Source organism: Mustela nivalis (assembly GCF_964662115.1).
Source record: "Mustela nivalis genome assembly, chromosome: X".
In the NCBI taxonomy this organism is placed as follows: Eukaryota; Metazoa; Chordata; class Mammalia; order Carnivora; family Mustelidae; genus Mustela; species Mustela nivalis.
In genome coordinates, this window is record NC_139040.1 from 1,964,055 (window position 1) to 1,990,364 (window position 26,310).

General features: G+C 48.5%; 1 protein-coding gene and 1 long non-coding RNA gene across 2 annotated transcripts in view; both read right to left on the reverse strand.

Annotated features, from left to right (window-relative positions):
• Positions 1 to 26,310, reverse strand: part of LOC309856038 — a 1,055,650-nt gene that overhangs the window by 606,522 nt on the left and 422,818 nt on the right. The gene's annotated exons all lie outside the window — the stretch shown is intronic.
• Positions 4,380 to 21,273, reverse strand: GABRQ (gamma-aminobutyric acid type A receptor subunit theta; the record flags this gene model as incomplete). Its single annotated transcript, XM_082717938.1, has 9 exons — positions 20,885 to 21,273; positions 18,732 to 18,820; positions 12,393 to 12,460; positions 10,549 to 10,769; positions 8,953 to 9,035; positions 8,338 to 8,475; positions 7,674 to 7,826; positions 5,995 to 6,245; positions 4,380 to 5,384 (listed from the first exon to the last, which is right to left on the reverse strand). The coding sequence occupies exons 1-9, from the start codon at positions 21,031 to 21,033 to the stop codon at positions 4,380 to 4,382; spliced, it is 2,157 nt and encodes a 718-aa protein (XP_082574064.1). The 5' UTR covers positions 21,034 to 21,273.

Genomic DNA, 26,310 nt, shown 5'->3' on the forward strand with positions numbered 1-26,310 from the left:
GGTCAAGGTCTTTTTCATGCAAAAATGTACATTTAATGAGGGCAAAGAGGGAATTGGGTCTTCGGGGGGGTCTCTGCTGTTCTGTACCCTTCTGCAGGTCAGGCCAGTAAGACACATGGGTCTCAGTCCTCCTCCTCTTCTGGTTTCCTTGAAGACCTCCAGGTTTGTGGTTTTACTGTAGTTCATCTGCTTCAGAATGGCACTGCCTTGCCTATCTGAAGAACTCTCTGGCTGCCCAAAGTCAAACACCACAGCCAGTTTCACTACACTCGGGCTCCTTCAGTTCTGCTGATGACTCCTGACCCCAGGGATACAGTCCGGCAAGATAGAGTGGGTGCAAAGTCTCACACATGTTGAATTAACAGAGGTGACCCTGACCAACTAGGGCTATTTTACAATTGAAATATATCAGAGAGACACTGTAACACCCCCCCTACCCTGAAAACCCAACACTGATAATAGAGATTTCATATTGATCACAGGACACTACACAACAAACACAAACACACTGCACTTTCAATAGAACAAGTCACGATTTCCTTTGATGCTCAACACCATGGCAAGGTACCATGCAGGTTGATAGCTTAGCAAATGCATTCATTAGTTAATAGCTCAAAGGGTTAGTTCTTTAATGTACAGAAGAAACCTCATTAGGAATGGCCACAGTCTCAGCAAAGCTCAGTTCTAAATATGCAAAGACATTACAGCCTTGCTATTAACAAGATGACACAGATTGTAAGAATACATTTTACAAGCTCCAGTAAGACCCAACAGATCATCCGTTCTCTCTGCAAAGGCACACGTCCTTACAATAAGGTAGTGGTGGTGAAGGAATTCTAGGGGCAAAGACACATGGGTCTCATAATGGGATAATGGGATAGCCCATGTGAGAAAGAGGAAAGATAGGTAGAAAACTGAAGTGGGGGTTGCTCCATCCCAGACTCAACAAGACCTTTCCTTCCGCCCAAGCTCCAAACTATCTCGCCCCCAAGCACCCACTGATTGGCTGGGGCTGAGAACAGCTCTGCACTTCTGGAGTTACTTGGTGTGAGGTGAGGAGTGGGGCGGGATGTAGGCAGCTGGCTGAGGATAGGGCCAAAAGCGACGCTGGTGACAGAACACACACGGAACACAACAAGGGGAGATCTGGCAATTTTCAGGCTAAAATGACCCAGTCCATGAGAAACTCAGAAGGTTCAAATTTCTGCAAAGGTGTCATTGCCAAACCTCCACCTCACCTTGACACATAACCTCACACAGTGTGAGTTGCAGTTGAGTTCAACTGTTTTCATTGCAGCACTTGAGGGCAAGTTGTTCTTTTTAAGGTATAAATATTTTTATCTAGCTACATGGATCTACAGAGATATTTACAACTGGCCTCTCTGCCTCTCTTCTGGGCTTGAAGCCTTCCCGTGCATTGCCGTGAGACACATCTTCAAACCTACTTTGCAGTCCCCACGGCTCGGCTCCAGTCTCTATGACATCACCCCCAATAAACCGCTCATTTCCCACAGGGCTCAAAGGCCCTCCAGGGTTCTGGAAACCCAAATCCCAATAAATCATCCAATGCTTTTCTCCAGGAAATAAGTCTTCCAATAGCCATGATGGGAGCCTCAGATGTGGGGTCATTTCTCTTCTCCCAACCTGGATCTTTCTGTGAGAGGTTTCCAAAAAGAGATCTATGATACTCCAGTGGCAACTTTTTTATTTTTAGCTGTTTTAGGTGTGTTTGTGTGTGCGTGTGCGTGCACACGAATACGAGGGTGATCGTGTGTGATTGTGCATGTGAATATATATGTAGCTGTGAGTGTGTCCCTGTTTGTGTATATCTCTGTTTGGTGCTGAGGGTGAGTGCGCACATGTCTTTACGTGTATGTGTGACTGCGTAGGTGTCTGTGGGTGTGTATGTGCAGGAGGCTGTATTTGTATGCTGTGTGTATAGAAAAGAAGAGAGCTGTCAAACTGGGCTGACCTAGGTAGTCAGCCCCTGGGGTTCCTTTGTACCTCTCTCCTTGGTCAATCCTCTCACCCCTCTGACGCTATCTTTCTATGGACTCCAAATCCAAGCCATCCCAAGATGCAGGATGGGTTACTACAGTGCTCTGGCCCCCAAAGGGCCCAGCCCTACTGTCCATGCCTGCAGCCCTCTCCCAGGCACCTTTAGCTCTCCATTTCCAGTGCTGCAGTGGATACGGTGGGCGATTTCCTCACATCAACCACCTGCTTCTGGCGGCCTTCAGCCCCGACATGTGTCGGGCTTACAATGTGATTGCAAGAAGGGGTTGAGGTCTCAAGGCTATATACAAGTCCCTCTCCAGTTCTTTAGCTTTCCCCACCCATTATCTACATCATATATCTGTGCTTAATGCACCTTCAAGGCACTGCTCCCCCCACCCAAACCCTGCCTTTGTTCCTCAGACCTGTCGTTTCAGGACAAAGCAACATGCTCTGCACTCCCAGCTTATCCCCTGTTCAAGCGCTTCCTATCTCAAAGCACTAAATTGTCACTTTCTGGGACTACCTTCGCTTCCCCTGTGTCTTCTTTCCAGGAGACAGCACAGACGGGCGGAGAGAGGAGGTGGGGGGGGACCGGGAGACACTGCTCCCTGGAACAGGAAGTTGGAAAGAAACAGTCAGTTAACCAGCCCGGCCAAATACGCACCCCCCACTAATGTGGGAACAGGCCAAAGGAATTTGGATGGTTCTAGAAGAGCCACCAATGGGAAATACATATGCTTTTGGGTGTTTTTCCTTTCACACTCATTCGAATCATGCTCTCATACACACACAGCATATACCCATGTGCGTCCACACAAGCACACATACTCTTTCATAGGGGTTGTTATATATACACTTTTATACACACCGATATAGATTTACATTACTATACACAGTACTGTACAGCTTCTCAAATGGGTGTATGTACATACAGAATTACTGTGACGCACACATGCACTCAGCTATACACAGAAACACAAACACGGACACACAGTTAAAAGGGTAGGTGTCTGAGGGTCTGTGGGAGAGGCTGCCTAGGCAGGAAGGAGAAACACAGGCTGAGTGCTCGGCAAGTCTTGTTCCCCCATGGCCTCCATTAACGAGGTGGAGCTGCTAGGAAAGGGAGCGCAGGCTACTTTCTATTTCCCTTGGTGGCCCCCCGGGTGGGCAGTACCCATGTTTCATGTGCTTGGTTCACACTCACTGGCCGGTCATGGGCCACTTCCTGCAGAGATGTTCCGCGTGCTATAGAATGAGGTCTGGTGCCTAGTAGCTAATCTGATGGAGCGCCCCCATTTGTAAAGAGGGGAGGAGAAAGGGGAGCACTTCAGTTGAGAGAGTTAAGAGGACAAGGAGAAAGAAGAACAAGTGGCATGGCTCTACCACTTACCAGCCTTAAGCACGAGACACAAGCTCCATCTTCTCCCCTCGGAAGAGTGGGGACAACGTGCTTTGCCTTCCCTGGCTCACTGGGCTCCTGTGAGGCCGTGACAATATGATGGGTCGGTGAGCTTGTTGACATCTGCTACGCACTAGACACACAGGATTACTACAGAGATTCACAACAACTGTTTGTCTGCTGTTCTAGACCAGGGAATGAAACAGCAAGTTGGAATTTCCTGACCCTAGTCTTCTTTCAGCAAGTGTTTGCTCTGGGACTAGTGATTAAGTCAGCATCTGACCTGGACAGACGTACCCAGTCCCCAGTCTGTAATATCAAACATCATCAAGCAGAAATATAGACAAGAGAAGTCCCAGTCCCTCCAGAGATGCCAGTTCAATCTGGGAATCTCCAACTTGACCTCATCACCCCCTGCAAGCTCCTGCTGGAAACATGATCTCTCACTTTGACATCTCACTCAGTGGGGAAGAGGCACTTTCAGATCTCCCCAAGTCACCTAGAGCCAGCCCCCTGCACTTTCACACGATGGCTGGTGCCCCCCTGTGTACCCCTGCTCAACCTAGCTTGACTTTCTCTGGTGAAACCTTAATCAGGGGGTGAGCAAGGACTCAATTCCTAGGAGGGGAAAAATAGAAGAAAAAAAGTAATGTAAAAGGAAATTCAACACATCATGGGGCTGGGGGTGGGGGTGGGGCCGAAAAACGCCCAGAAATGTTTACGCATTCCTCTGTCTCCCGTCCTGGCTTGGTCCTCCGAGCATTTCCAGGGGCTTTTCTGTGCTTCACAGATGTTAGGAGTCTTTGAAAAGGTGATAGTCCTCTCGCAGAAAAGGACAATCAGGGTGCTGGGATCCCTCCAGCTCCTCCTCAGTCCCTTTCCTTCCAGCTAGAACACTGATTCAACTGTCCAAATAATCACAAAATAAAGTGAACCAAGAAAAGAAGGCAAAATGGAATCAGGAGGAACCTTGAAAGGGGCACTAATAGAGATGATATGCCCAGTAGACAATGTTGAACACCACAAAGGCAAGAGGGAAGAGGATCCGGGACCACTTGTCGACCTGAGGGACATAGTCAGGGTCAAAGAGCTTGGAGGAGAACACTTCGCTGAAGGAGCACCTAGGACTCGGGGGGCGACTGTCATCAGACTCTGAGTTACTGTCCTTGTCTTGGTCAAAGCCTGGGAACCCATCAACATTAAGGCTCCAGGTACTATCAAGATCACGCCTAAGTTGCTTCTCAAGGTCAAGGTAGCCACTCTCAACTCTGATGTCATCAGGCAAGCTACGGATCTCCTCAAGGTCGCTACGGATCTCCTCAAGGTCGCTACGGATCTCCTCAAGGTCGCTACAGATCTCCTCAAGGCTGTAGCTTGCTTCCTGCACACACCTGTGGCCATAGATAAGCAGATGCCTGCCCCTAGGGCCATGGCCATGACTCTCATCCGAGCTCAAGTTCTCTTTGGGATCTTCTGGGTCACGAGTATCAGCATGGCCATGGGCGTCAGCACGGTTGTGGATTTCAGGACAAATAACACCGTCATCAGTCTCAGAACCACTAAAGTGAAAGCCATTCCTGTGCAGGGCCTGCTCTGAGGTGGAGGGGCGATCACTCAGGCTTTCCCTAGAGCCCGTCCAGGCCTGCTCCGAGAGAGAAGAAAGTGAGCTAAGGCTTTCTGAGGTGGCCAATGGGGCCTGCCCTGGGATGGAGATCAAAGAGCTGAGGCTTTCTAGGCTTGCCAGGCAGGCCTGCACTGGTCTGGAGGAAAGAGAGCCACTTTCGTCTTCTATGCTAATCTGGTCACCCTTCAGGGAGATGGTAGATAGACTTCTGACTTCGGGCTGGTCATAGCCTACATGAATAAGCACCGGTGGTGGGGAGGGAGGAAGAGGGCGAGGGCTTTCCGCGTCAGCACTCGCGGTGCGACTGGTGATCTTTTCCACGGACAGAATCATCTCTTTCCGGCATCTCCGGCGTGCAAAGGGCTGAGGAACAGGACCAAGAGGCTGTTAGCATGTAAGACAAACCCGCGGGGGCTGCCCAGCCCGTGTCTCCCTGGGGCAGCTGCTCTCTCCGCAGTGCTATGTGGTGGAAGGAGCCAAGCCTCCTCAGGCAGGTGTGGCTGGGCTTCCTGTGAAGGAAGCGGGAGCCGCCGGGAGGTACCGTACTGCCCGCGAGCGACAAAAGGCTCAGCATGGCTTTGGGAATGGAAAGAGCAAAGGAAGGAGGGGTAGGCCGGTTCCTCCGGCCTCTTTCTCTTCCTTCCAGCCGGCCTGAGCTCCTCTTCCCTCTGTTCCATCCCCAGCCCTTGAAAGTGTGCGAAGTGGACTGGATTTGAAGTCAAAGGGTCTGGGAAGGTCTAGTTCTGCCACTTACTGCTTTGTGACCTTGCGACAATGATTTGACCTATAAAGGAGTGACGATAAAGTGTTCTATTTCTTTGTTATCTGATGTGTGTGTGTGTGTGTGTGAGTGTGTGCCGTGTGAGGATTAAGGGAACTACGAAATGTGAAAGGGTCAGGGGCGAAGCTCAGGCTTAAGAAGGTGCCTAATCCCTAATCAGGGAAAGCTGACTGGTTTTCAGAGGAGCCAAACCTGCACCATCACTTCCTGGTAGCGGTAGCGGGCCATGACTCTTCGGGCTCTCCTGTGTCGCCTTTGGGTGCGCCTGGATCGTCCTCGGCTGTAGAAAAGATAGTTGATGGAGACATACTCCAGCAAGGACAGGAACACGAAGAAGAAGCATACGACCATATAGATGTCGATGGCCTTAATACAGGCCACTTGGGGGAGTTTATCCCACAGATGAGAGTTGATGGCGTTCAGGATGAGCATCGACGTCAGACCTATAAAGAACATGGCACAGGGTTAGCCCCCTCAGGTGGCTGAAGTTCTTGGTAAGCCATTGGGCCCATATCCTACAGGAAGGGAGCAGCCATCCTCCCTGGGGCTGGGAAAGCCCGCAGCCAAAGGCCTTCAGCTCTCTGGGCCTGGGGACTTCGCTCAAGTGCTCTCTTTGCTCTTTGTCCCCAGCTTTACACCCAGCCTGTGCTTTGATGATTCTGTGATTTTTCTCATTGCACTTAGGATCAAGTCCAAAGTCTCCAGCCATGGTTTCACGGTGACTTACACCTCCAGCCTCTTTTGCCCTCCAGCACATAGGCTTTCTTTTAGATCATGTCCCTCAGAAAGGTCTGTGAGCCCTTAAAATATTACACAAATATCAAAGGTTTAGTCCAACATGTGCTCCTAAAGGACTCTGCCCCATAGATGGTGAAGAAAAAACCAGACCTGGATGTGGGGCCCACCACGACCAGATCAACTTGGGAGCTGATTCCGTAGGCCCCACCCTGGTACTATTCGAAACCTCTGGTTCTCCCCGTTGCTTGGACATGACGTTCTAACTGCTTAAACGCGAACTGCAAGGTCTTTCCAAGTCACCCCTCCTCTCTCTCTGCAACTCCTCTATTTCCCCACAGCTCCTACCCCAGGCACGCTGTGACTCAGTCCCCTTTTAGGGCCCCTGTATCTTTTTTTTTTTAAATTAAAGATTTTTATTTATTCATTTGACAGAGGCACAGAGAGAAAGGGGACACAAGCAGGGGGAGCGGGAGAGAGAAGCAGGCTTCCCGCTGAGCAGGGAGCCTGATGCGGGGTTCGATCCCAGGACCCTGGGATCATGACCTGAACTAAAGGCAGATGCTTAATGACTGAGCCACCCCGGTGTCCCCCACTGTGTCTTTTGATAGCAATTTCATGTTTTAGTGAATGACAAGTCTTATGCCTCTGCTTCCTACAAGTCTTGATAACCCAGTCTGAGCAAGACTTTTCTGGTGCAGTTTTAGCCAATAAGATCTGGGTCATTTCCTCCTTCGGCATCTCACAGTATCTATCCCAGCATTCCACTAGATTACTCATTGAGGGTTAGGACTCCATTGGAAGTCCTACTGCCATTTTGATGGGCATTTTGATATGTTGCTTAATCAAAGTTTGCTGTATTGCATTTCTGATCTAAATTTGTGCCTTGTCCATTCACGTATCCAGCAAATAATGCACTCTAATGCTTTGGCTCTGACATACCAAGATCCCAGCCCTGATGGCTTTTTTCCCCCCACACTTGTCTGTAATATCAGTCTCTCTGCTGGGCTACGCCCCTGGACAAATGCTTCCCTGCTTGTGCAGTCACATACCCCCTCAAGTATTACTCTCTTACTCCTGACTTTTTTCTGAGCAAGAGGATCCAGGTTCCTCCCTGGGAAGAGGAGAGGACCTACCAACTGTCACCCTGGCTGCAGAAGATTCATAGTTCATCCAAAACGATATCCAAGAGACAACAGTGGTGAGAACAGTAGGCCAATAGATCTGCACAAGGTAGCTGGTGATTTCCCTCTGGACCAGGAACCTCAGTATCAGGCGCACATAGGAACCTGGCAAGGAGACACACTGGTGTTAGCATTGTGGGGCTGAGGGGATTTTCAGGGTGAAGTACCGGATAGAGGAGGGAAGCCCCTAATAGTCCAGCCTGGGCAGCCTGCCAATCTGACCCTATTTGCCACCTTAAGGCCAGTGACAGTGGCATGTCTGTAGGCCCATATGGCATGGCTGATTTGTTTTCTCCTCTTTCCTTCTTCACTTGTTTCATGTCAACTGGAGTTCTGAAATAGGAGATATAGGGAATATTTCTAAGTGACAAACAGAGGGAGGGGGAGAGGCTGGCTCAAGAGAGGAAGAGCATGAAACTTTTGCACCTGTAAAGCATCAAGGTTGGCCAAGGGCTTCCATACCTGTTTTCTCACTTGAAGGGGGTTTTGGAAGGTGTCTAGAGCCAAAAGGAATAGGAGAGGAGGCAACAGAGAGTGCAGAGGTCAAAGGCAGGCAGATGCCCAGGAGTGTTGCAGGGTACAAGAGAGAAGAAATGGGAGAGAAGATCAGACCCACCTGTGTAGAGAACCATCTCTTTGCTGGACATCGTCTTGCCCAGGAAGCTGAACTGAGGAATGTGCAGCTGCTCAGTCCCCTGGATGGCATTCCCATCGCCTTCCCAGTATAACACAATGTCTTCAACCGTGTAGCCATCTGGGAGAGGGAAAGAAATAGAGTCAGTCTGAGAAAGCAGGCATAGGCAGATTTCACTGCAGCGCAGGCTGTGGAAACCAAGGGATGGTCAGAGCCTGCACTCTGGGGGCACCTTTGAGGTTTTCTGAGTCTGAGCACAAAGGAGGGGGACACTTGGCAAGGGAATTCTCCCTTTGGAGTTTCTTGGCCAGGAAAGAAAACAGAGCAAACAGATGTGTTCCTATCCGCTAGCTTGTATATGGTTTCCCAATAGCAAGCTATAATTTCTCCGTGGGACTGACTATTCACACATGAAAGGCCACCTTCTCCCAGATGCTATGTGTATACTTCTGTCTGTCTGTCCATCTGTTGAAGAGAGAGAGAATGCGGAGGAAGTAGGGGAGATAAAGCCCTCCCTGCCACTGTCTGCTCTGCCTTTGGTTTCTGCAGGACAGTAACTTCAAGCAGAAAAGGAGGGGCCTTGGAAGACAGACGTACAGCTCTCCACTTCCAGCTTGCAGGCCTGCTTGTCCAGAGGGAATTTCTGCAGATCCAGGGAACAAGCTGCCGTGGTGGTAAGTCTGCAGAGGAAAAGCAAAAGGAAGGGAAAGGCGAGTCAAGCCTGGGGAAGGTGCCATTGCTGAGAAAACGGAGAGATACTCCAGGTACTGACCCACCCAACCCGTTCCCAAACTGCTTACGCCAGCAGTAACTGCTTACTGCCAACTGCTAACTGCTCACCTCCCTCCCTCACGTTTTTCTTTCCCTCTTTTTCCTCTTCCTTTCCTTCCTCCTAGAGGAAAGCCGGGTCACAGCTGTGTAGGCGGAGAGAGGGAATGTGTATGTGACAGAGACACCAAGAGGGCTGAAAGGAAACCTCTCAGGTCAGCAGGATGGGAAGGGCCCTTGAGGACACTGGACAGAGGGACAGAAAGCGGCCTTATTGCTGAAGAAAGAGCAAGGCTGTCAATAGGAAACGGCGCTGCCCTGAAGCCGCTGAGCTGCCCGGTGCGACGTGGAGTGCGAGTACGACGTGGTGTGCGGGCATGGGCGCGAGCTGTAGCTCAGGCCCGACGGTGGCTGTGGGGGCTGCTCCGCAGTGCTCTCGTCTCTGTGCACACGGGCCACCGGGGCTGTGCAAAATGACAGCACTAGGTGTAAGGGAGTAGGAGCTATTCGCATCTCTAAGGCGGGCTGTGGAGTGTTGGGCGGGGGCTTCAAGTTGCCACGTGGTGTGTCTGTGAGAAGAATCTGAGGAAGGACCTTGGAGGAGCCGCGGAAGTGGCAGAAGGGAGACCGGGCCCAGTCCCTTTCAGCCTTCGAGGTCATTTCCATTCTGTACACAGGGTAGGGTGCGTGCGTGCGTGATCCTTGCATGGATCCTCCTTGCAGCTTTGTTGTTTTCTTCACTCTAGCACCTTGGACGGCGGAGAAAGGAGAGAGAAACCAAGGGACGGAGCGGGAGCGCCCCAGAGAAAGAGAGACTCAGAGATGGGGGCTGAGCCCTGGTGCAACTGCCTCTTGCAGCAATTTTCTGAGCTGCGCTTCTCTCTCACGCTTGTCTTAGTGATAGTTTGTAAGAGATGATGCTGCGAGGGGAGCCCCAGCGACCACACGCTGGGCTCTAAATCAGCCAGTGACGATGTCCTGCTCGTGTGCCTCCTGTGTGTGCAGAGCCTTACTCAACAGACATACATGGCACACCCCCGGTCCCGGCCTGATGCAGATACGACCAACAACCGATGACCACTGCGTGGGCTTCGGCATTCATTTGTCTCCCTCCCTCGCATCACGGAAGAGAAACAAAGAGAAACAAAGATAGCTAACAGAATGTACGCCATGCCAAGGTGGAGGGAGAGTTCTTCGAATGGAGAAAATCAAGGAGGGTTTCTTGACAAAGACGGCATTGAAGTTAGGGACTGAAGCATGGGCAAGGTGTGCGGACACGACAGCCGAGGACTGTTTCACTTTGACTGCTCGGTAGGCTGAGTGAGGGGGCAGTTGCAAGACACCAACGGGCTCCTTAGTGTGTCCCTTACGTGTATTCATGGGCTACTCCGTGGGGAGAAGGAAGCCTGCCAGGGGAAGACTCACCGCATGCCATACCGCACTGTTCCATCTGGGTGAAGCTGAAACACGCGATTTTCCACAGTTATGTCATGCACAAAAGCATCCTTGCTATTTAGAAAGTAGCAGTCAGGGACCCACAACTTCTCCAGCATCCGATAGTCCAGGGTCAAGTTCAGGTTGGTCTCATGGTATGCTAAACGTGGATCTTTCCAGGTTTGATGAAAAAACATTGTGATCGTATAGTCCTGAGGAGAAAAAGGGAACTCCCAGTCATGAATGAGGTTGTGTGGCTGTTCACCCTCAAAGTGTGTGTGTGTGTGTGTGCGTGCAGGTGTATAAAACACATCCCAAATATAGATGAGTACTGGGACATGTAAGAGTGTTAAACGTGAAGAATAAACTGAGCTTCATACAATTACAATCTGGGTTAAGAAGTGAAATATTACCAACAACTTTCAAGTTTCAATGTGTTTCTTCCAGAACATACTCTCCACACCTACCTCCCAGCCGTATCCATTATCTTAGATTTTAATGAGAATAGCTCTGCTGCTTTTGGTTAACTTTATTGTCTATGTATGTATTTCTACGAAACATACTGCCTACTTGGATCTATTTTTGAATTTTTCTTCCAAATGGAATCATACGTATGCATTCATAATTTTTTTCTTTCACTCAAAATTCTATTTGTGAGATTCCTTCATGTTGATGTCTGTAATTAAAATTTGTTCAGTCGCACTGGAGAGAACATTCTCTCATGTGAATATATTATGTATTACACCAAAGTCAGCATGAAATAAAAATAATGACATGAAAGTTCCACTTTACCCCCACTGCTACCGTCTGACTTTTGACTTTTGCCCATCTGGTACATATAGAATGGATTCTTGCTCTGATCTTATTTTGCATTTCAGTGATTAATAATAAAGTCAAACACACTTTCACATGTTCATCTGGTACTTGGTTTTCTTCACAAAAGTGAAGTTCCTGTTCAAATTCTCTCATCATTTTTCTATTGTTTTAAAAATATTCTTATTGGGGCACCTGGGTGGCTCAGTGGGTTAAGCGTCTGCCTTTGGCTTAGGTCATGATCCCAGGGTCCTGGATCGAGCCCCACATCGGGCTGCCTGCTCAGCAGGGAGTCCGCTTCTCCTTCTGCCTACTGGTCTCCCTGCTTGTGTTCTCTCTCTCTCTCTCTCTTTGATAGATAAACAAACAAACAAACACTTTCAATAGCACTTCTTTGTACTGCATGTATCTCAGTCCACTCTGACTTATCTTTTTATAGTTGTTATACTGGTTTTATTTGTCTTTTATGCTAAACAGAGGTTCTAGAAGTTTTGGCTAGATAGAATTTTTAAAAAGGTTTTATTTATTTATTAGAGGGAGACAGAGACAGAGACAGACAGAGAGAGAGGTGGGGAGGGGCAGAGGGAGAGGGAGAAGCAGATTCAGCAGGGAGCCTGAGGTGGGGTTCCATCCCAGGACCCTGAGGTCATGACCTGAACTGAAGGCAGATATTTAACCGACTGAACCACCCAAGCGCCCCTATAGAGAATTTTAATAAAGTTGAAATTATTTATTTTTATGGCTTCTGTTTTCTACGACTTTTTAAAGAAGTCTTACCACAAAGGCACAAAGGCAGTATTCTATATTCTTTTTTAAAACCTTCATAAGCCTTTAAGCTTTAGGTTTATAACCCATTTGGATTGATTTATTTTTTTTGTTGCATGTGGCTGTGGTTTCCAAAACCTACTAAGTTCATTTATGTGGCTCTGTTGCAAGTCAGGACAGTTGGAGTTGGCTTATGGGTCTGCTCCTTGCCACATGTTCCCTGCTCCCAGGCCCATGGCTGAAGCTGGCATACTTACCATAGTCATTTCTGAGATCTGCTCAATACTGGAGACATACATAGATATTCCCACGGGCACAGGGGCACCTGCAACACAGGAAGACACTATTACATGCAGGGTATGATAAAGTATGGACTCAGGAGCCAGACTGCCTGGGTTTGGACCCCATTTTGACACTTACTAGCTGTGTGACCTTGAATAAGTTACCTAGCCTCCACAGTGTTTTCCAGAATGGCCGACGTTCCTCAGAAGGTTACAGATAGAGCTACCCTATGATCCAGTAATGGCACTACTCCATATTTACCCCAAATACAAAAATACTCATTTGAAGGGCACATACACCTTGATATTGATATTTATATAGCAGCATAATCTATAGTAGCCAAACCACGGGACCAGCCCAAGGGTCTATCGACTGATGAATGGATGCAGAAGATATGATGGGATATTATTCAGCCACGAACAAGAATGAACTCTTGCCATTTGCAATGACGTGGATGGAACTAGAAGGATTACGCTAACCGGAATAAGTCAGAGAAAGACAAATACCACAGGATTTCATTCATATGTGGAATTTAAGAAGCAAAACAATGAAAGTGGAGGGGGTAGGGAAGAGAGGCCAAGCAAGAAACACTCGTAACTCTAGAGAACGAACTGACGGTCACCAGAGGCAAGGGGTGGGGGATGGGGGAGACAGGCGATGGGGATTAAGGAGAGCACTGGTGATGAGAGTTGTTCAATCCGTTCCCTGTACACCTGGAGCTCTTATGACAGTGTACATTAGCTAACTGGAATTTAAATAAACATTACAAAAGTTACCTAACCTGACTGAGCTCAAGTTTCCTCATGGGTAAAATCAGAATCAGGACAGCACTGATCTCATGATAACTGCAGGCCAACCACTCAGCAGGGCCTGGCCTGGCCCATCATGATATGATGAGAGGAAGGGGCCCGGGTGAAACCGAGAGAAAACAAGGGGATGAAGCACTCTTTTTCTAAATGATTTTGTGATTAAAAACTCAAGAGTGATGAGCTCAAAAACAAGAGCCAATATTTGTGCAGGAGCGCACTCGCGTGAGGGCATGGGGGTATGTCCGTCTGTGAGCTCGTCTGCGTCTTTGTGTGAATGAATGTGTGTGTTGTGTACACGAGTGTACATGAGTATATTCACATGCACAGGTGAATGTGTGATTGTGTTCACGTGCAGGTGAATATGTCAGTGCGCCCATGAGAGTAGGCATGTCTATGTGTGAGAATGCATGAGCACGTCTGTGTGCTTGTGTTGCGTGGGAGTGAATGTGTGAGCACGTTCAGGCATGTCGGCATGTTGTGTGGGAGTGAATGTGTGTTCAGATGCAAATGGACATGTGTGTTCGTGTGCAACTTTGAGTGAGTGAATTTGTGAGTGTGTGAGTGTATGTAAGCTTGTTAATGCGCACGGGAATGTCTGAGCATGTCCGTGCATAGAAGTGAATTTGTGTGTTCATACTGAGTGAATGCATAAGCATGCTTTTGGGTTTGCATATGAGTAAGTGTGTAAGCACAGGGAAGCATGTAGGCAGGTTGGTGTGTGGAAGAGAGTGTATGAATGTGTTCATGTGCAAGTGAATGTGTGAGCATGTATGTACTTGTGAGTTTGTGTGTGTGAGCAAATTTGTATGTGAGCATGTGAACATGAGTATATTCATATGTGTGTGAGCGAACTGGTGTTTCCTGTATGTGAGCATGTTTGTGTGGGAGTGAATGTGTTTCCTGTTTCCCTGTGCATGTACTTGTAAGCATGTCCACATGCGAGTGAATGCACTTTCATGTTTGTGTGTTGAAGTTGCTTCTACATGAGTGTATGTATGTTTGTGTCCTCAGTGGATGTGTCTGTGTGTCCATGTGTATGAGCATATTCATGTGTAAGTCTGTGTGTGAGCATGTTAAGTGCATGGCTGAGGGAATGTGTAAATGAAAGAGTGTGAGTGAATGTCTGGGAATGCAAGTGAAAGTGTGAGCACGTGACTTACGGTCAGTGTGAGTGAGCACGTTCATTATGTGAAAGTCTGTGTGTGTGGCCCTACTTGTATGTATGCAAGTTAGAAATGTGATTAGTGATCATGCTACATACTCACACTCACCACACGTACATATGTGGGTGTCGGAGTGTATTTGTACACCTGAAACAAAGGTGTGAGCACCTTTCTGTGCTTGAGTGGATGTGTGAGCATGTTTGTGTGTGATTAAATAGGAGTGTACATGGGTGTCTTTGTGTGTAACAATGTGTGACCATGCCAAGGTACAAGTGAATCCACGAGCGTATTCATGTATGTTAATGTGTCCTGTGCAGGTATGAGGGAAGACGTGAGCATGTTCATGTGTGAGTGTGTTTGTGCATGGGGATGTGGATGTGTGTTCATGTGTGAGCTGGTTCATGCGTGGGCATGTTTCTGTGAACTGCTGAACAGGTGGACATGCTTGTGTGAGCAAGCTCCGACGTGAGCTCGTACGTAAACAGCATTAGCTTGTTTGCAAGCAGTCACGTGCACAGTGATATCAGCATTTTCAGGCACGTGGGTGAATATGAGTAATTTATATGTATGAGTGAATGTGTGAACACGTTAATATTTATGTTCATGTGTGTGGACATCCAAGCACGTGTGTGGATGTTTGCATGTATGTGAGTGAGCCTGGCAGTGTGCTTGCATATGTGAGCATGTCTGTGTGTGAGTATAAGTGAATGTGGGAGCAGAAGCATGTGAATATGTTAAAAGATTTCATTTATTTATTTGAGAGAGAGAGCACGAGTAGTGGGGCGGGGCAGAGGGACAAGCAGACTCCCCGCTGGGCAGGAAGCCTGATCCCAGGACCCGTAAGATCATGACCTGAGCGGAAGTCAGACCCTTAGCTATCCGAGCCACCCGGGCGCCCCTGTGCGTGAATACATTTTTGAGTGTGTTTGTGAGAACACGTTCACGCGTGTATGTGCATGCGTACGCATGTTCGTACGTACATAGATGTGTCAGCATGTATAAATGTGAGTGCAGGTAAGTTTGTATACTGAATTTGTAAGTGAACGAACTTGTGAGTTGGTTCCTGTGAGTGCATGTGTGAGGGTGTCTGTGTATGTTAACATGTGAGTGTCTCTGAATGTATGTCTGTCTTGAGTGTTTTTCTGTCTCCTGGCTTTCTTTTTTGGTCCTAGGTGTCAGCACTGCTCTCTCAAGTGTAATAATGGATGTGAAGATATGTAGTAAACTATAAGGTGCTGTGGAAAAACACTTTTTGGTTGTTTCCTATCGGCTGAAAGCTGTCTTCACCTAGCCCCACAGGTAAGACATCATGCTGTATGTACTGCGCCACAGCGCTGCTATGGGAACATGCGTGACCCTTGCCAGCGCTGCTATGGGAACATGCGTGACCCTTGCAGTTTTAGCTTGCTGGCTTCCCTGCAGGCTGACAGTCCAGAAGTGGAGCTGTGAAGACGGAAGAGCATTCTTCCTATCCCAGGGTTTCAAGCAGTGACAAGTGATCGGGATCAGCATCTGAATGGCCGCAGCACTTCAGGCTACTGTGAATGATTTCCGGCAATGGTGTAGTGATAGAGGTTTCTAGAAATGTAGTACTTTATCATAGCCTTTAGAGGGTAGAAAGTGTGTTAAGCAGGCGACAAGCCCTAGAGGGGCCATGCAGCCATCCCTGCCCTCGCCTCACTCTTGGGTCAGACTGTGCTACTCAGGCACGGTGGAGTCCTGGGGGACCCAAACCCTAAAGGGCCAGGACATAGCGTTGTCCAAGGGCCCTCAGTGGAAGGAGTATGCATGAAATGTTCATGAAATGCAGCCCCCTTTTTCCTCACCAAGCCAGGAGTCCTGGCTTGGGAGTGTAGCCCGGAGGAAGGAGACCTGGGACTATTTTCCAGTTTACCAATCTAGTGGGGGCACCTTGTGAGAGTTTAGCCAAGGCATCCTATGGAAGGGAACAAGAAATCTCCAGGTAAGTTGTCTAAGTGCTGTCTCTGGGGTGACGGCATCCGTCTTACATCCCATTGTTAGCCCTCCTGACGGGCTCAGGAAGGCAGAAAGGGGTTAACCACTTCTTCCCTCTTAGAAGTTTTGCTACGACAAGTCCTTTCCTCCTTAGCAGCCATTAGAGTACCAGAGGAAGAAGAGATAAATGAAGGAATGATGAGGCTGTCCCACTCGTTCCTTCACTCTACACCTGTGCCATGCCACGTGCTGAACTAGGTGATGTCCTCAAGGAACTGCCTTTGGCAACACTGTAGAATCCCACTTCTCTTGCCCAGAAAGAAGCAGCTGGCTCTTCCTCCTCCTGCTCTCAAGGAGCAATAAGGCTCCCACAGCCTCATTACTGACCCACCCAAACTGACCACAGTTAGGAGAAGCCTCTGTGTGTGTGTGTGTGTGTGTGTGTGTGTGTGTCCTTGAATCTCTATTTCACTTCAGACAGAGAGGAATTTGATTCTGTGTCCAGTGGGAGGCACTGAAGGGAGTCCTGGGTTACCCCAACACTGAAACCCCTGACCCAGTGTCCCATTGATTGGCATTCCATGCCCACCCCCCACCGCCCAGCCCAGAGGACAGTTTTAGACAGAGCACGGAGTGTCTTCTTTTCTCTAAATGCACTGGCCTTGCTCTCCCACCTTCATGAGGACCCATCTTTTCTCACATGCCCCAGGTCTACAGGACCAGAAAGCTTAGTGTAATTTAGGAGGTTGGGCATCAGGTGCAAACAAATCCGAGTTAGCTCCGAAGATGGTGGTGCGGTGCCTTGGAGATGCCCTGGACCAGCCATGCCTGATAATCCCCAGCGGCAGGTCCTTGCCTCTGCTCCCTCCCCCTGGCCCTGGATGCCTGCTGAGAAGGCCACCGGAACCAGTGGGCAGGGTGTGCTAGGTGTACTTGAATGGCTGTTGGTCAGCCTTTGTTGCGAAAGGCGAAAATGAGGAAAGGAGAAAGTGGAGTAGCTACTCCCTTGACAGCCACCAGAGCTTGGTGCGACAGTTCCAAAACCAGTGTGTGCCCTAGCCTCTGAATCCCCCCACTGAAAGAGCCTTCCTTCTGGCCTCTCTCCTCCAGCTCCCTGATGCCCAGCGCCCACTCACCTTGGATCCCGGAGAGAGCTCCCCTCAGAGGGAGCGACCCAGCAAAGGCAGCACCAGTTAAGTGTCCCACTTCCAAAGCCTGGGGCTTTGGTTTTCCAGGGGCCTCTCCAGACACATCACAGCACCCCACACTGGTGGGCTACGCTGTAGAGCTCACTGGCTGAGGGCCCTTCAGGGTGGAGGCACTGCGCATTCAAAAGACCTCTATTCATATGTACAAATGTGAATTCATTAACAAAGAGCATTCATTAACCCTTTAGAGTCGGTGTCCAGTTCTACCAGCAGCAGGAAGTGGAGTGCTTTCTCCAACTTAGGCACTCTAACTTTTAGTTCTTTCTCTGTTTCCTTTTCCTTTGAGCTGAAATGTGACTAAGTTCTACTTAGTACACCCTCCCTTCCTTTTGTCTGTCCTTGGTCTAGGTTTCCCGGGTGGGTGGCCCCTGGGCCAAAGACCGATGGATAGATACTCCTATTCTGTGGGGTTGGAGCAAACTGCCTGTCCCTTAACGCTGTGTGACTGAGCCCAGATGGGCTCCCTGTGTCAGTGTCCTTGTCATTTCTCATCTCTGTGCTTGAGGTCTGAGTGCTAGGCCAAGGAGTTTGGATTATACTTGGCAGTTCAATAATGCCATCAAAAGTTCGTGAGGGGATCAGGCTGGATTTATAAAGATCACACTGCTGCAGTGTGTTAAATGAACTGCACTTGGTGGGAGCTGGAGGCTTTGGGAAGGGGTGGCAGAGGTGGAAGTGCCCAGGACGCCAGAGGGAAAAGTAAACTGGACGGAGAAGCCCATGCCGTTAGTTTTGAACAGAGCTGAACAAGCTAATCACTTTGCAAGTGTCCAAGGTGCAAAGAAGGTGTGATCGAGTAGCCGAATGTGTCCCGCCACCCCCCACCAGAGATGGAGTGGGAGATCTTGAGCCCATCCTGGGTTACTGCTTCTCCAGCCACGCTGGCGAGTGCGCTTCAGGCTCTTCTGAGGGAGGGGAACTAAGGGCCCCTTGCAAGAGAAGGCAGAGAAGTGGGAAATTGCTGGGGACAGTGCAAAAGGCCTGCAGGCTGGAGGCATGGAAGTGCTCTGAGGCAGCTTTTCCACAGAGGTAGGAAGGCGGGCCGTAGAGGAAAAGTGTTGAGCCTGGCAAGAGTCACTGGTCACATCCCGAGTGCGGTTGTCTCGGTTGTCTCGTTGCATCTGTCTCAGCTCTACTGCACCTAACACAAAGGATTCGAGCATCTCGTTGTGACTTACCTCCAAAATTTGGCCTCAGACGGACATCGTATTTCGACAGCACCCTGTCCAAAATCTTGTGAACCACAGCTTCATTGGCACAATTTTTGCTGAAACAGAGAAGTTATCAATAAACGCCACATTCCTTCTCAGGGAGCAAACAACAAAGAACCCAGGTGTCAACGTGCTGGAGCCTTCTTTCCTCCTGCACACACGCCGACATGTACAGTCATACATGTACATACGTGTACCCATCTCTCCCTGCTCCTCTCCCTCCCTGCAATGAGTCAGCCAGAAGCTCAGTGTGACGCACTCTTTTTCCCCTCCCCCCTTCCGCTTTTATCCAGAGAATGGGGCACAAAGACTGGATACTTGTTACCAGGCAGGACTGGGGAGGGGGGGCATGAGGAGGGGAGACTGTAGTGGAAGTGGAGAGGGGAGGGAGTGGGCAGGTTCAAAGCCTGAGATCAATGTGTCACTTCAACCCCTTAAGAAGCTCCATCTTGCCATCAGCCTGGATGTGGCTTTCCAGGTTGCTGGGGGTCCTTCCAGGGGCACCTGATGGCCTCAGGAAAGGTCATCTTCCACCCTCAGTGTTCCCCCGCTCCAAGCTGAGGCAGCCAATTTACTTTCTCCAGCTCAGGTACATTTCCCTACATAAGCTAGGACTGGGCATTTTGTTCTCACGTCTATGTAAATCTTGTGTTTATACAACTCTGCTTTTTAAGACTTGACAAAGGGCACATGCAGCAGAGAGAGCCTTGCCCATGTAGCAGAGATTAAAGACCCCCCACCCAATCAAACCATTTTAGATTTTTGGAGCCCAAGGGCTGCCCTCAAAAAGACATGTATTCTGGGAACAAACGTCTCTCTGGCTAAGCATATGCTTCCAGCCTAGACGTGTTTTGAGTCAGCCCATGTAAGTGCACACAGCTCAGCCCTGCAGAGAGCTGGCCTTTCTAGAATTCTCTGAAGCTCATCCAATTCACCTAGACATTCAGTGGGGCTCTTTTCTCCAAAAGGGGTTTGCGAATGAGAACAGGCCATGGGCTTCACTATGACTCTTAGGATCTTTGAGGCATTGACCAGGGAATGAACATCAGTCCCTCCAAATCACTATGTGTGTGTGTGTGTGTGTGAGAGAGAGAGAGAGAGAGAGACAGAGACAGAGAGAGAGACAGAGAGAGAGAGTGAGTTAGTTCACTAGCGCAGTCTGGTATGTCGGGTGGAGGACATTGCAGGGTTGTCTGCTGGAAGCTTGCCAGACTATATCCCCCCTCTTTTTTCGGAATACATGTTCATTTCTGGTTTGTCATTTAAAAATTATTTCTAATCATCTTTAATGACAAAATTTTATTTTGCATCATTCCAAAGTGTATACATGTATTATTCTCGAATTAAAACAACACATTCCCGCCTGTTTAGTACCACTCAATAGCCATATGACAGCCCTCAGGATCCTGAGCTCCTGCAAATACACATTTTTGTATGATCTACATGTAAAGTCTGACCGTTTGTTTAACATCTCTTCAGATATTTGCAGATCCAAACTTGAAATCAAACACAGAAAAGAACCACTGAATCTTCAAATGTTTTCACAGGAGTAAGTACAAAAGCACACCACCTCAGGCCACACAGCCATTCGGTTATGCAGCCACTGATCGCACTATCTGGGCTCCGACGAGGTCGAGTCCATAATTTCTATCTGCGGCGTTCGAAAAGGTCTGTCACTGCTCAACACACACGCAAACATACGCACGCGCTTCGGGGAACAGACTAAAATCCTGACTCAAACAGGTGTCTCTATACTCTCTGTGTTTTGTGACTTGTGCATCACCCTGTGCCACTACCACCCCAACCCCGCAGGTGCCAATGGGTATGACCGGGAAAACGTGCCCAGGGCACCGTCCTCCCCCCACACCAGGGACTGCAGTTTGGGTACATGCGGGGCTCTATGAGGCGCCGCGCTAACAGGTGGGCTTTAGCTCAGAGCTCTATTTCGATCGGCCACCCCCACTCCCACCCCGTCCCCCTCCAGGCACCGGCAGGCAGGACCCAAGCGCCAGGGCTCAGCAAACCGGGTTCAAGTGACCCCAGCCCGCTCCGTCCAAGAGGCCCGAGGCCGCCCGCGCGTCCCCGTCGCCGCCATGCCCAGGCTGGCGGTACTCGCTTACCAGTTGAAGAGGCTCAGGACGACTTCGGGCACGGTAGGGGAGAGCTCGAAGTGGAATTTTGGGGTAGGACTGGGGTCGTGGCCCTCCGCGAGCCAGGTCCTGATGAGTAGCAGGAGCACGGCGGCTCGCAGCATCCCTCTGATGCCCATGGCCACACAGCTCCGGGCTAGAAGGCGCGAGAGACGGCAGCGGGAAAGGGATGGGATGGAGGCAGAGTGCGGGGCGAGAGGGAGCTGGGGGGTCGCTGGGAGTCTCTAAAGAGCCACTGGCGAGGGTATGGGAAGCAGGGAACGCGGGAGCCGAGCTGGAGCCCCGAGCCCCGAGCGAAGAGCCCAGGAGGAGCAGCCCCTCCAGCAGCTCTGCCCGACGCAGCGGCCCCAGAGCGCGCCCGGCAGCCGCCAAGTGCGCTCCGTCTGCGACCGCTCCTGCCTGCGACTGGACTCCCAGCCCGGCGCCCGGCTGGCTCCGCCCACTCCGACGGCAGCGCTGACCCAGCCAATCCCGCAGGGGCCGGGAGCCGCACAAAAAGGCGCGCGGGGCTGCCTCCGCCCGCAGCCTGCGCTCCCCGAGGCCCCCCGCCCCTTCAGGCCTCTGCAGTCCTACCCTGGCCAGCTTCAGACACGGGTAGGGGCGGTGCCGGGCCTCGCGCGGCAGCGGCGGTGGTGGCGGGGGGGGGGGGGCGAGTGAGGGCGGCAGGGCGGGGCTGGGGGGGTGCTGGGAGGGGATTCTGGCCGCCGGGGGCAGGGCACAAATCCGCGCCTTTAGGCACCCAGTAGGTCCTCCTCTTCCTCTCTGCAAATATGCGAAATCTGTGTTTCTCTTGGACTAGCGCGTGCCCAAGAGTTTGTTTGGGATTTTTGTTGTTGTTTGGTTTTTGAGTTTTGCGGTGACTGGCGCGAGGTGGTCTGAAAATGCCGGAGCTGAATCTGCGTTCTGAAGGAGCTGGACGCGCATATCTTACGGCTGCCCATTCCCAAACCCCTGACCCACCGGTCATCCTGCATGCCTTGCCTCTGGGTGGGGTTTATGACAGAGCTCTGGCCACGCACGAGTGACCCTCCATCAGGCTGGAAATTGGATGCAATAGCCCAAGAGTTTCTTAAAGACTAATTTCTCAGAGCGCTCTTGGCCCCAAGTTTAGGTCCCTAGGACAATGCTCAGGGAACTGGAAGGACTCTGCAGTCAGGATCATGGTGAGATCTCTGTCCACGGCCAGGCCATGCAGAGCTGAAGGGAGGGTCCAGGGCTCACACCTTGAAGGGGAAAGAAAGCATAGGCCTGCGTTTCAGGTGTTCGACGGAGTTAGTCTTTGAAGAGCCGTCCAAGGCAATGCTTTTGCATTCTGGCCCCACCGTGTGGAAAAGCCTGGCATTTTGGCTTGAGGGCTCTTCCCACTACCCTGACTCTGTCCTATGAAATAAAAGGATGTCAAAGGGTAAGGAAATTCCTCCACTCAATCCTCGCTGTCATTCCCATCTTTGATACATGACAAAACATGTTGAGAAAGGTGTCCCTTGAGCCCATGGGCCAGTCACTTTTACTAACACTGAACCTCCTAAGGCATGCCATGGAGAAGAGTCGCAATGAAAATGAAACTCAAGGTCACTTTTCGTTAGCTAGAACATTCCAACATAAATACAGCCCTCTTTCACTTTCCCTCAGTATTTAATGAATGAGATGGAACTGCTTGTGCCCCACAAAGCTTCAGTTGCCTGGCTTACTGAGTGTTTCCCACACCTTTCTTAACCATTTTAGGATCAAACTTTTAAAAAATGCGTATCACAGTTCCCTGCTTTCTTGTAGGAACGGAACACCCTCACATCTTCCTATCCCATCTCCTTACCCCCTCTTTCCCTTGTCATTGCGGCAAATGCTCACCTTTCCACACAGGTGCAGAACTAAGGATCCATATGTCACTATCACATACCGAAGTGGGTCAATGGAACCTACTCCTGCTGCTGTTACCTCTGCGCCCATCATCCCCGCTCACCCAGGCATTCTGTACATACTGTTTACAGAACAGTAGAGGCCCAAACCATAATCCCTGTTTCCTGGTTTGCCTACTTCCAGCACGTTGGTTTTTTGTTTTTTTTTTTTTTTTTAAGTGTGATTCGACTTTGACTGGATGTTCGGGCAACCACCAGCAGGTGGGAGTAGATTAATTTAGTTGCAGTATGTTCCCAGCACCTTGGAATCAAATTTCACAGACTATCCATCTCTCATTTTTTCATGGAAAACAAGCCCGAAGCTTGAAGTTTTATTCCTAGGGGCCCTGTGACTCTAAAGATTGACAAAAAGTTGATGATGGTGATGTATCCCCAGGGGGGCCTTCCCACCACTTCTGCTTTCCCTAGAGGTAACGCTTGGTTGAAATTTCTTTTTTTTTTTTTAAGATTTTATAGTAATTAATTAGTTAGAGAGAGAGAGAGGGAGCACAAACACCTGGTGCACATGAGGGGTGCAGGGTCAGAGGGGAAGGGAGAGGGAGATGGGGAGACGTTTGTCAGACCGTCTATGTTCTGGACCCAGGTCTGCCACATGACAGTGAATGTTCCAGTTCAACTGGAATGTAGGTAAATTTGGAATAAGAAAGGGGTAGAGAGGTAGAAGTCAAGAGATTAGTCAGAACCTGTCTTAGTGAGGACCACCCACACAGTGTGCAGTAAATAAATGAGGCAAGAAAGATTTGGATCTAATTGTACAAACTAAGAAATTTGATTTTCATTTTAGAATCAACATTAAGCTTTTGAAGGGTTTGTGCAAGGGAATGATTCGATCAGAATGGTGTCTTGGAATAATCATGGTTACTTTGTAAAGGAGGAACTGGAAGGAAGAGAGATTGAGGGCAATGAAAGCTGTTAGGCAGGTATTGTATATCTCGGCTTCTTGTACTGTCAGTCTAGGTAATTTGGACTAATTGTCCCAATGAAGACAAGTAAATAAACTGGATGAAACATAGGAAGAAAAAGCTAAAAATAATGAGGTTTATCTTGTCAAAATTTCAAAGGCATTTTTCACAGAAATAGAGAAATCTTGACATTCATATAGAACCACAGAAGACCCCAAATAGCTAAAGAAATCCTGATTTTTAAACTTTGGTACAAAGCTATGGTAATTCAAACAGTATTAATGGCATTAGAAATAGACACATAGACCAGTGGGATGAATTGAGAGTCCAAAGAAAAGCTCTTGCATATATGGTCAACTAGTATTTTTTTTTTTTTAAAGATTTTATTTATTTGTTTGACAGAGAGAAATCACAAGTAGGCAGAGAGGCAGGCAGAGAGAGAGAGAGAGAGAGGAGGAAGCAGGCTCCCTGCTGAGCAGAGAGCCCGATGCGGGACTCGATCCCAGGACCCTGAGATCATGACCTGAGCCGAAGGCAGCAGCTTAACCACTGAGCCACCCAGGCGCCCCTGGTCAACTAGTATTTTACAAGAAAGTCAAGATGACTTAACGGGAAGGGATAATTTCCTCAATAAATGGTGTTGGGAAAACTGGATAACCACATGCAGGAAAATGAAATTTTACCTCATTTTACACTGCTAACTTGAAATGAATTACAGACTTAAATGTAATACCTGAAACTGTAAAACTACCAGTAGAAAACACAGAAAAAAAAAAAAAAAAGCTCTTTGGCATTGGTCTTGGCAAGTATTTTTTGGCTATAACACCAAAATTACAAGCAACAAAAGCAAAAATCAGCAAGTGAGACTATATCAAATGAAAAAGTTTCTTCACAGCAAAAGAAACAATCAGCAAGATAAAAAGACAACCTACAGAATGGGAGAAAAATATTTGCAAACCACACATCTGGTAAGGGGTTAATATCCAAAATACATAAGGAACTTGTAAAACTCAATAGCAAAACAAAGCAAAATAAACCCCAACCCCCCCAAATAAAAAATAAAAAACAAAAAACAACCACAAACAGTCCAACTAGAAAATGGGTAGAGGATCTAAATAAATACTTTCCCAAGAGATACAGATGGCCAAGAGGTACATGAAAAGGTGCTCAACATCACTCATCATCAGGGAAATGCAAATCAAAACTACAATGAGATATCACCTCACACCTGTCAGAATGTCTAGTATTAAAAAGACAAGATATAACAAATATTAGTGAGGCTGTAGAGAAAAAAGAACGATTGTGCACTGCTGGTCGGAGTGTACATTGGTATAGCCACTGTAGAAAACTGGAATTTCCTCAAAAGATTAAAAACAGAGCTGCCATATAATCCAGTAGTCCTGATTCTGGATATATAGTTGAAGAAATTTAAAATCAGGATTTCAAAGAGATATCAGTATTTTCATGTTCATTGCAACATTATTTACAATAGCCAAGACATGGAAACAACATGAGTGTTCATCACTAGAAGAATGCATAAAGAAGAGGTGATACACACACACACACACACACACACACACACACACACACACACACTGGAATATTATTTACTCATAAAAAGAAGAAAATCTTGTCATTGGCAACAACATGGATGGGCCTTAAGGGCATTATGCTATGTGAAATAAGTCAGACTGAGAAAAACACATGTATGTTCTCACATGTGGAATCTAAAAAAGCTGAACTCAAAGAGATAGGGACAGAATGGTGGTTGCCAGGGGGTGGACTGTATTCTGAGAAAGTGAACTCCTGACTTCAAACCAGAGCTTTTTATACAAAGACTGACTGAGTGGCTGCCTGTCAGGGATTTCAAAATAGGAACATCAGAGTTTGTGTGGTCTCCTGTACCTCTGAAATTCCTTGACAACTACCTAAGTTGAAAATATCTGTCTATAATGGTTTCTTACTTTTTAAAAAAACTATCTATCTATCTATTTATCTTTCTTTTCAGTGTTCCAGAATTCATTGTTTATGCACCACACCCAGTGCTCCATGTAATCCGTGCCCTCCACAATACCCACCACCAGGCTCACCTAACCCCCATCCCCCTCCCCTCCAAAACCCTCAGATTGTTTCTCAGAGTCCACAGTCTCTCATGCTTGTCTTCCCCTTCGATTTCCCTCAACTCCCTTCTCCTTTCCATCTCTATAACAGCTTCTGAGAGGAATTTCGAATGTTTTTGCTCAAACTCTTTCATGCATTTCTTCTATTTGAAGGACATTTTTGTATGTCCTCTGGATCCCCTCTTCCTACAAAGCTGTTTCTCCAAGAGAAAATATTTGTAGGGCTGGAAAGTTTTCTCTATTTTCTAACCCAAGTCAATCAGAGAGTTATCCAACAGCAAAGATATAAACTTGCCTTCATTTCTGGCATGCAATATGTGAACATCAATTTTGACCAAATCATTAAGAGAGGAGTTTCGGGAACTTTGATTCTGAGTTTTCAGAGTTTCTTCACTTTTGCTGGGTATTGACAATTTGTCTGTGTTACAGATTTCCTCAGAAATCTGCTTTTTAATATA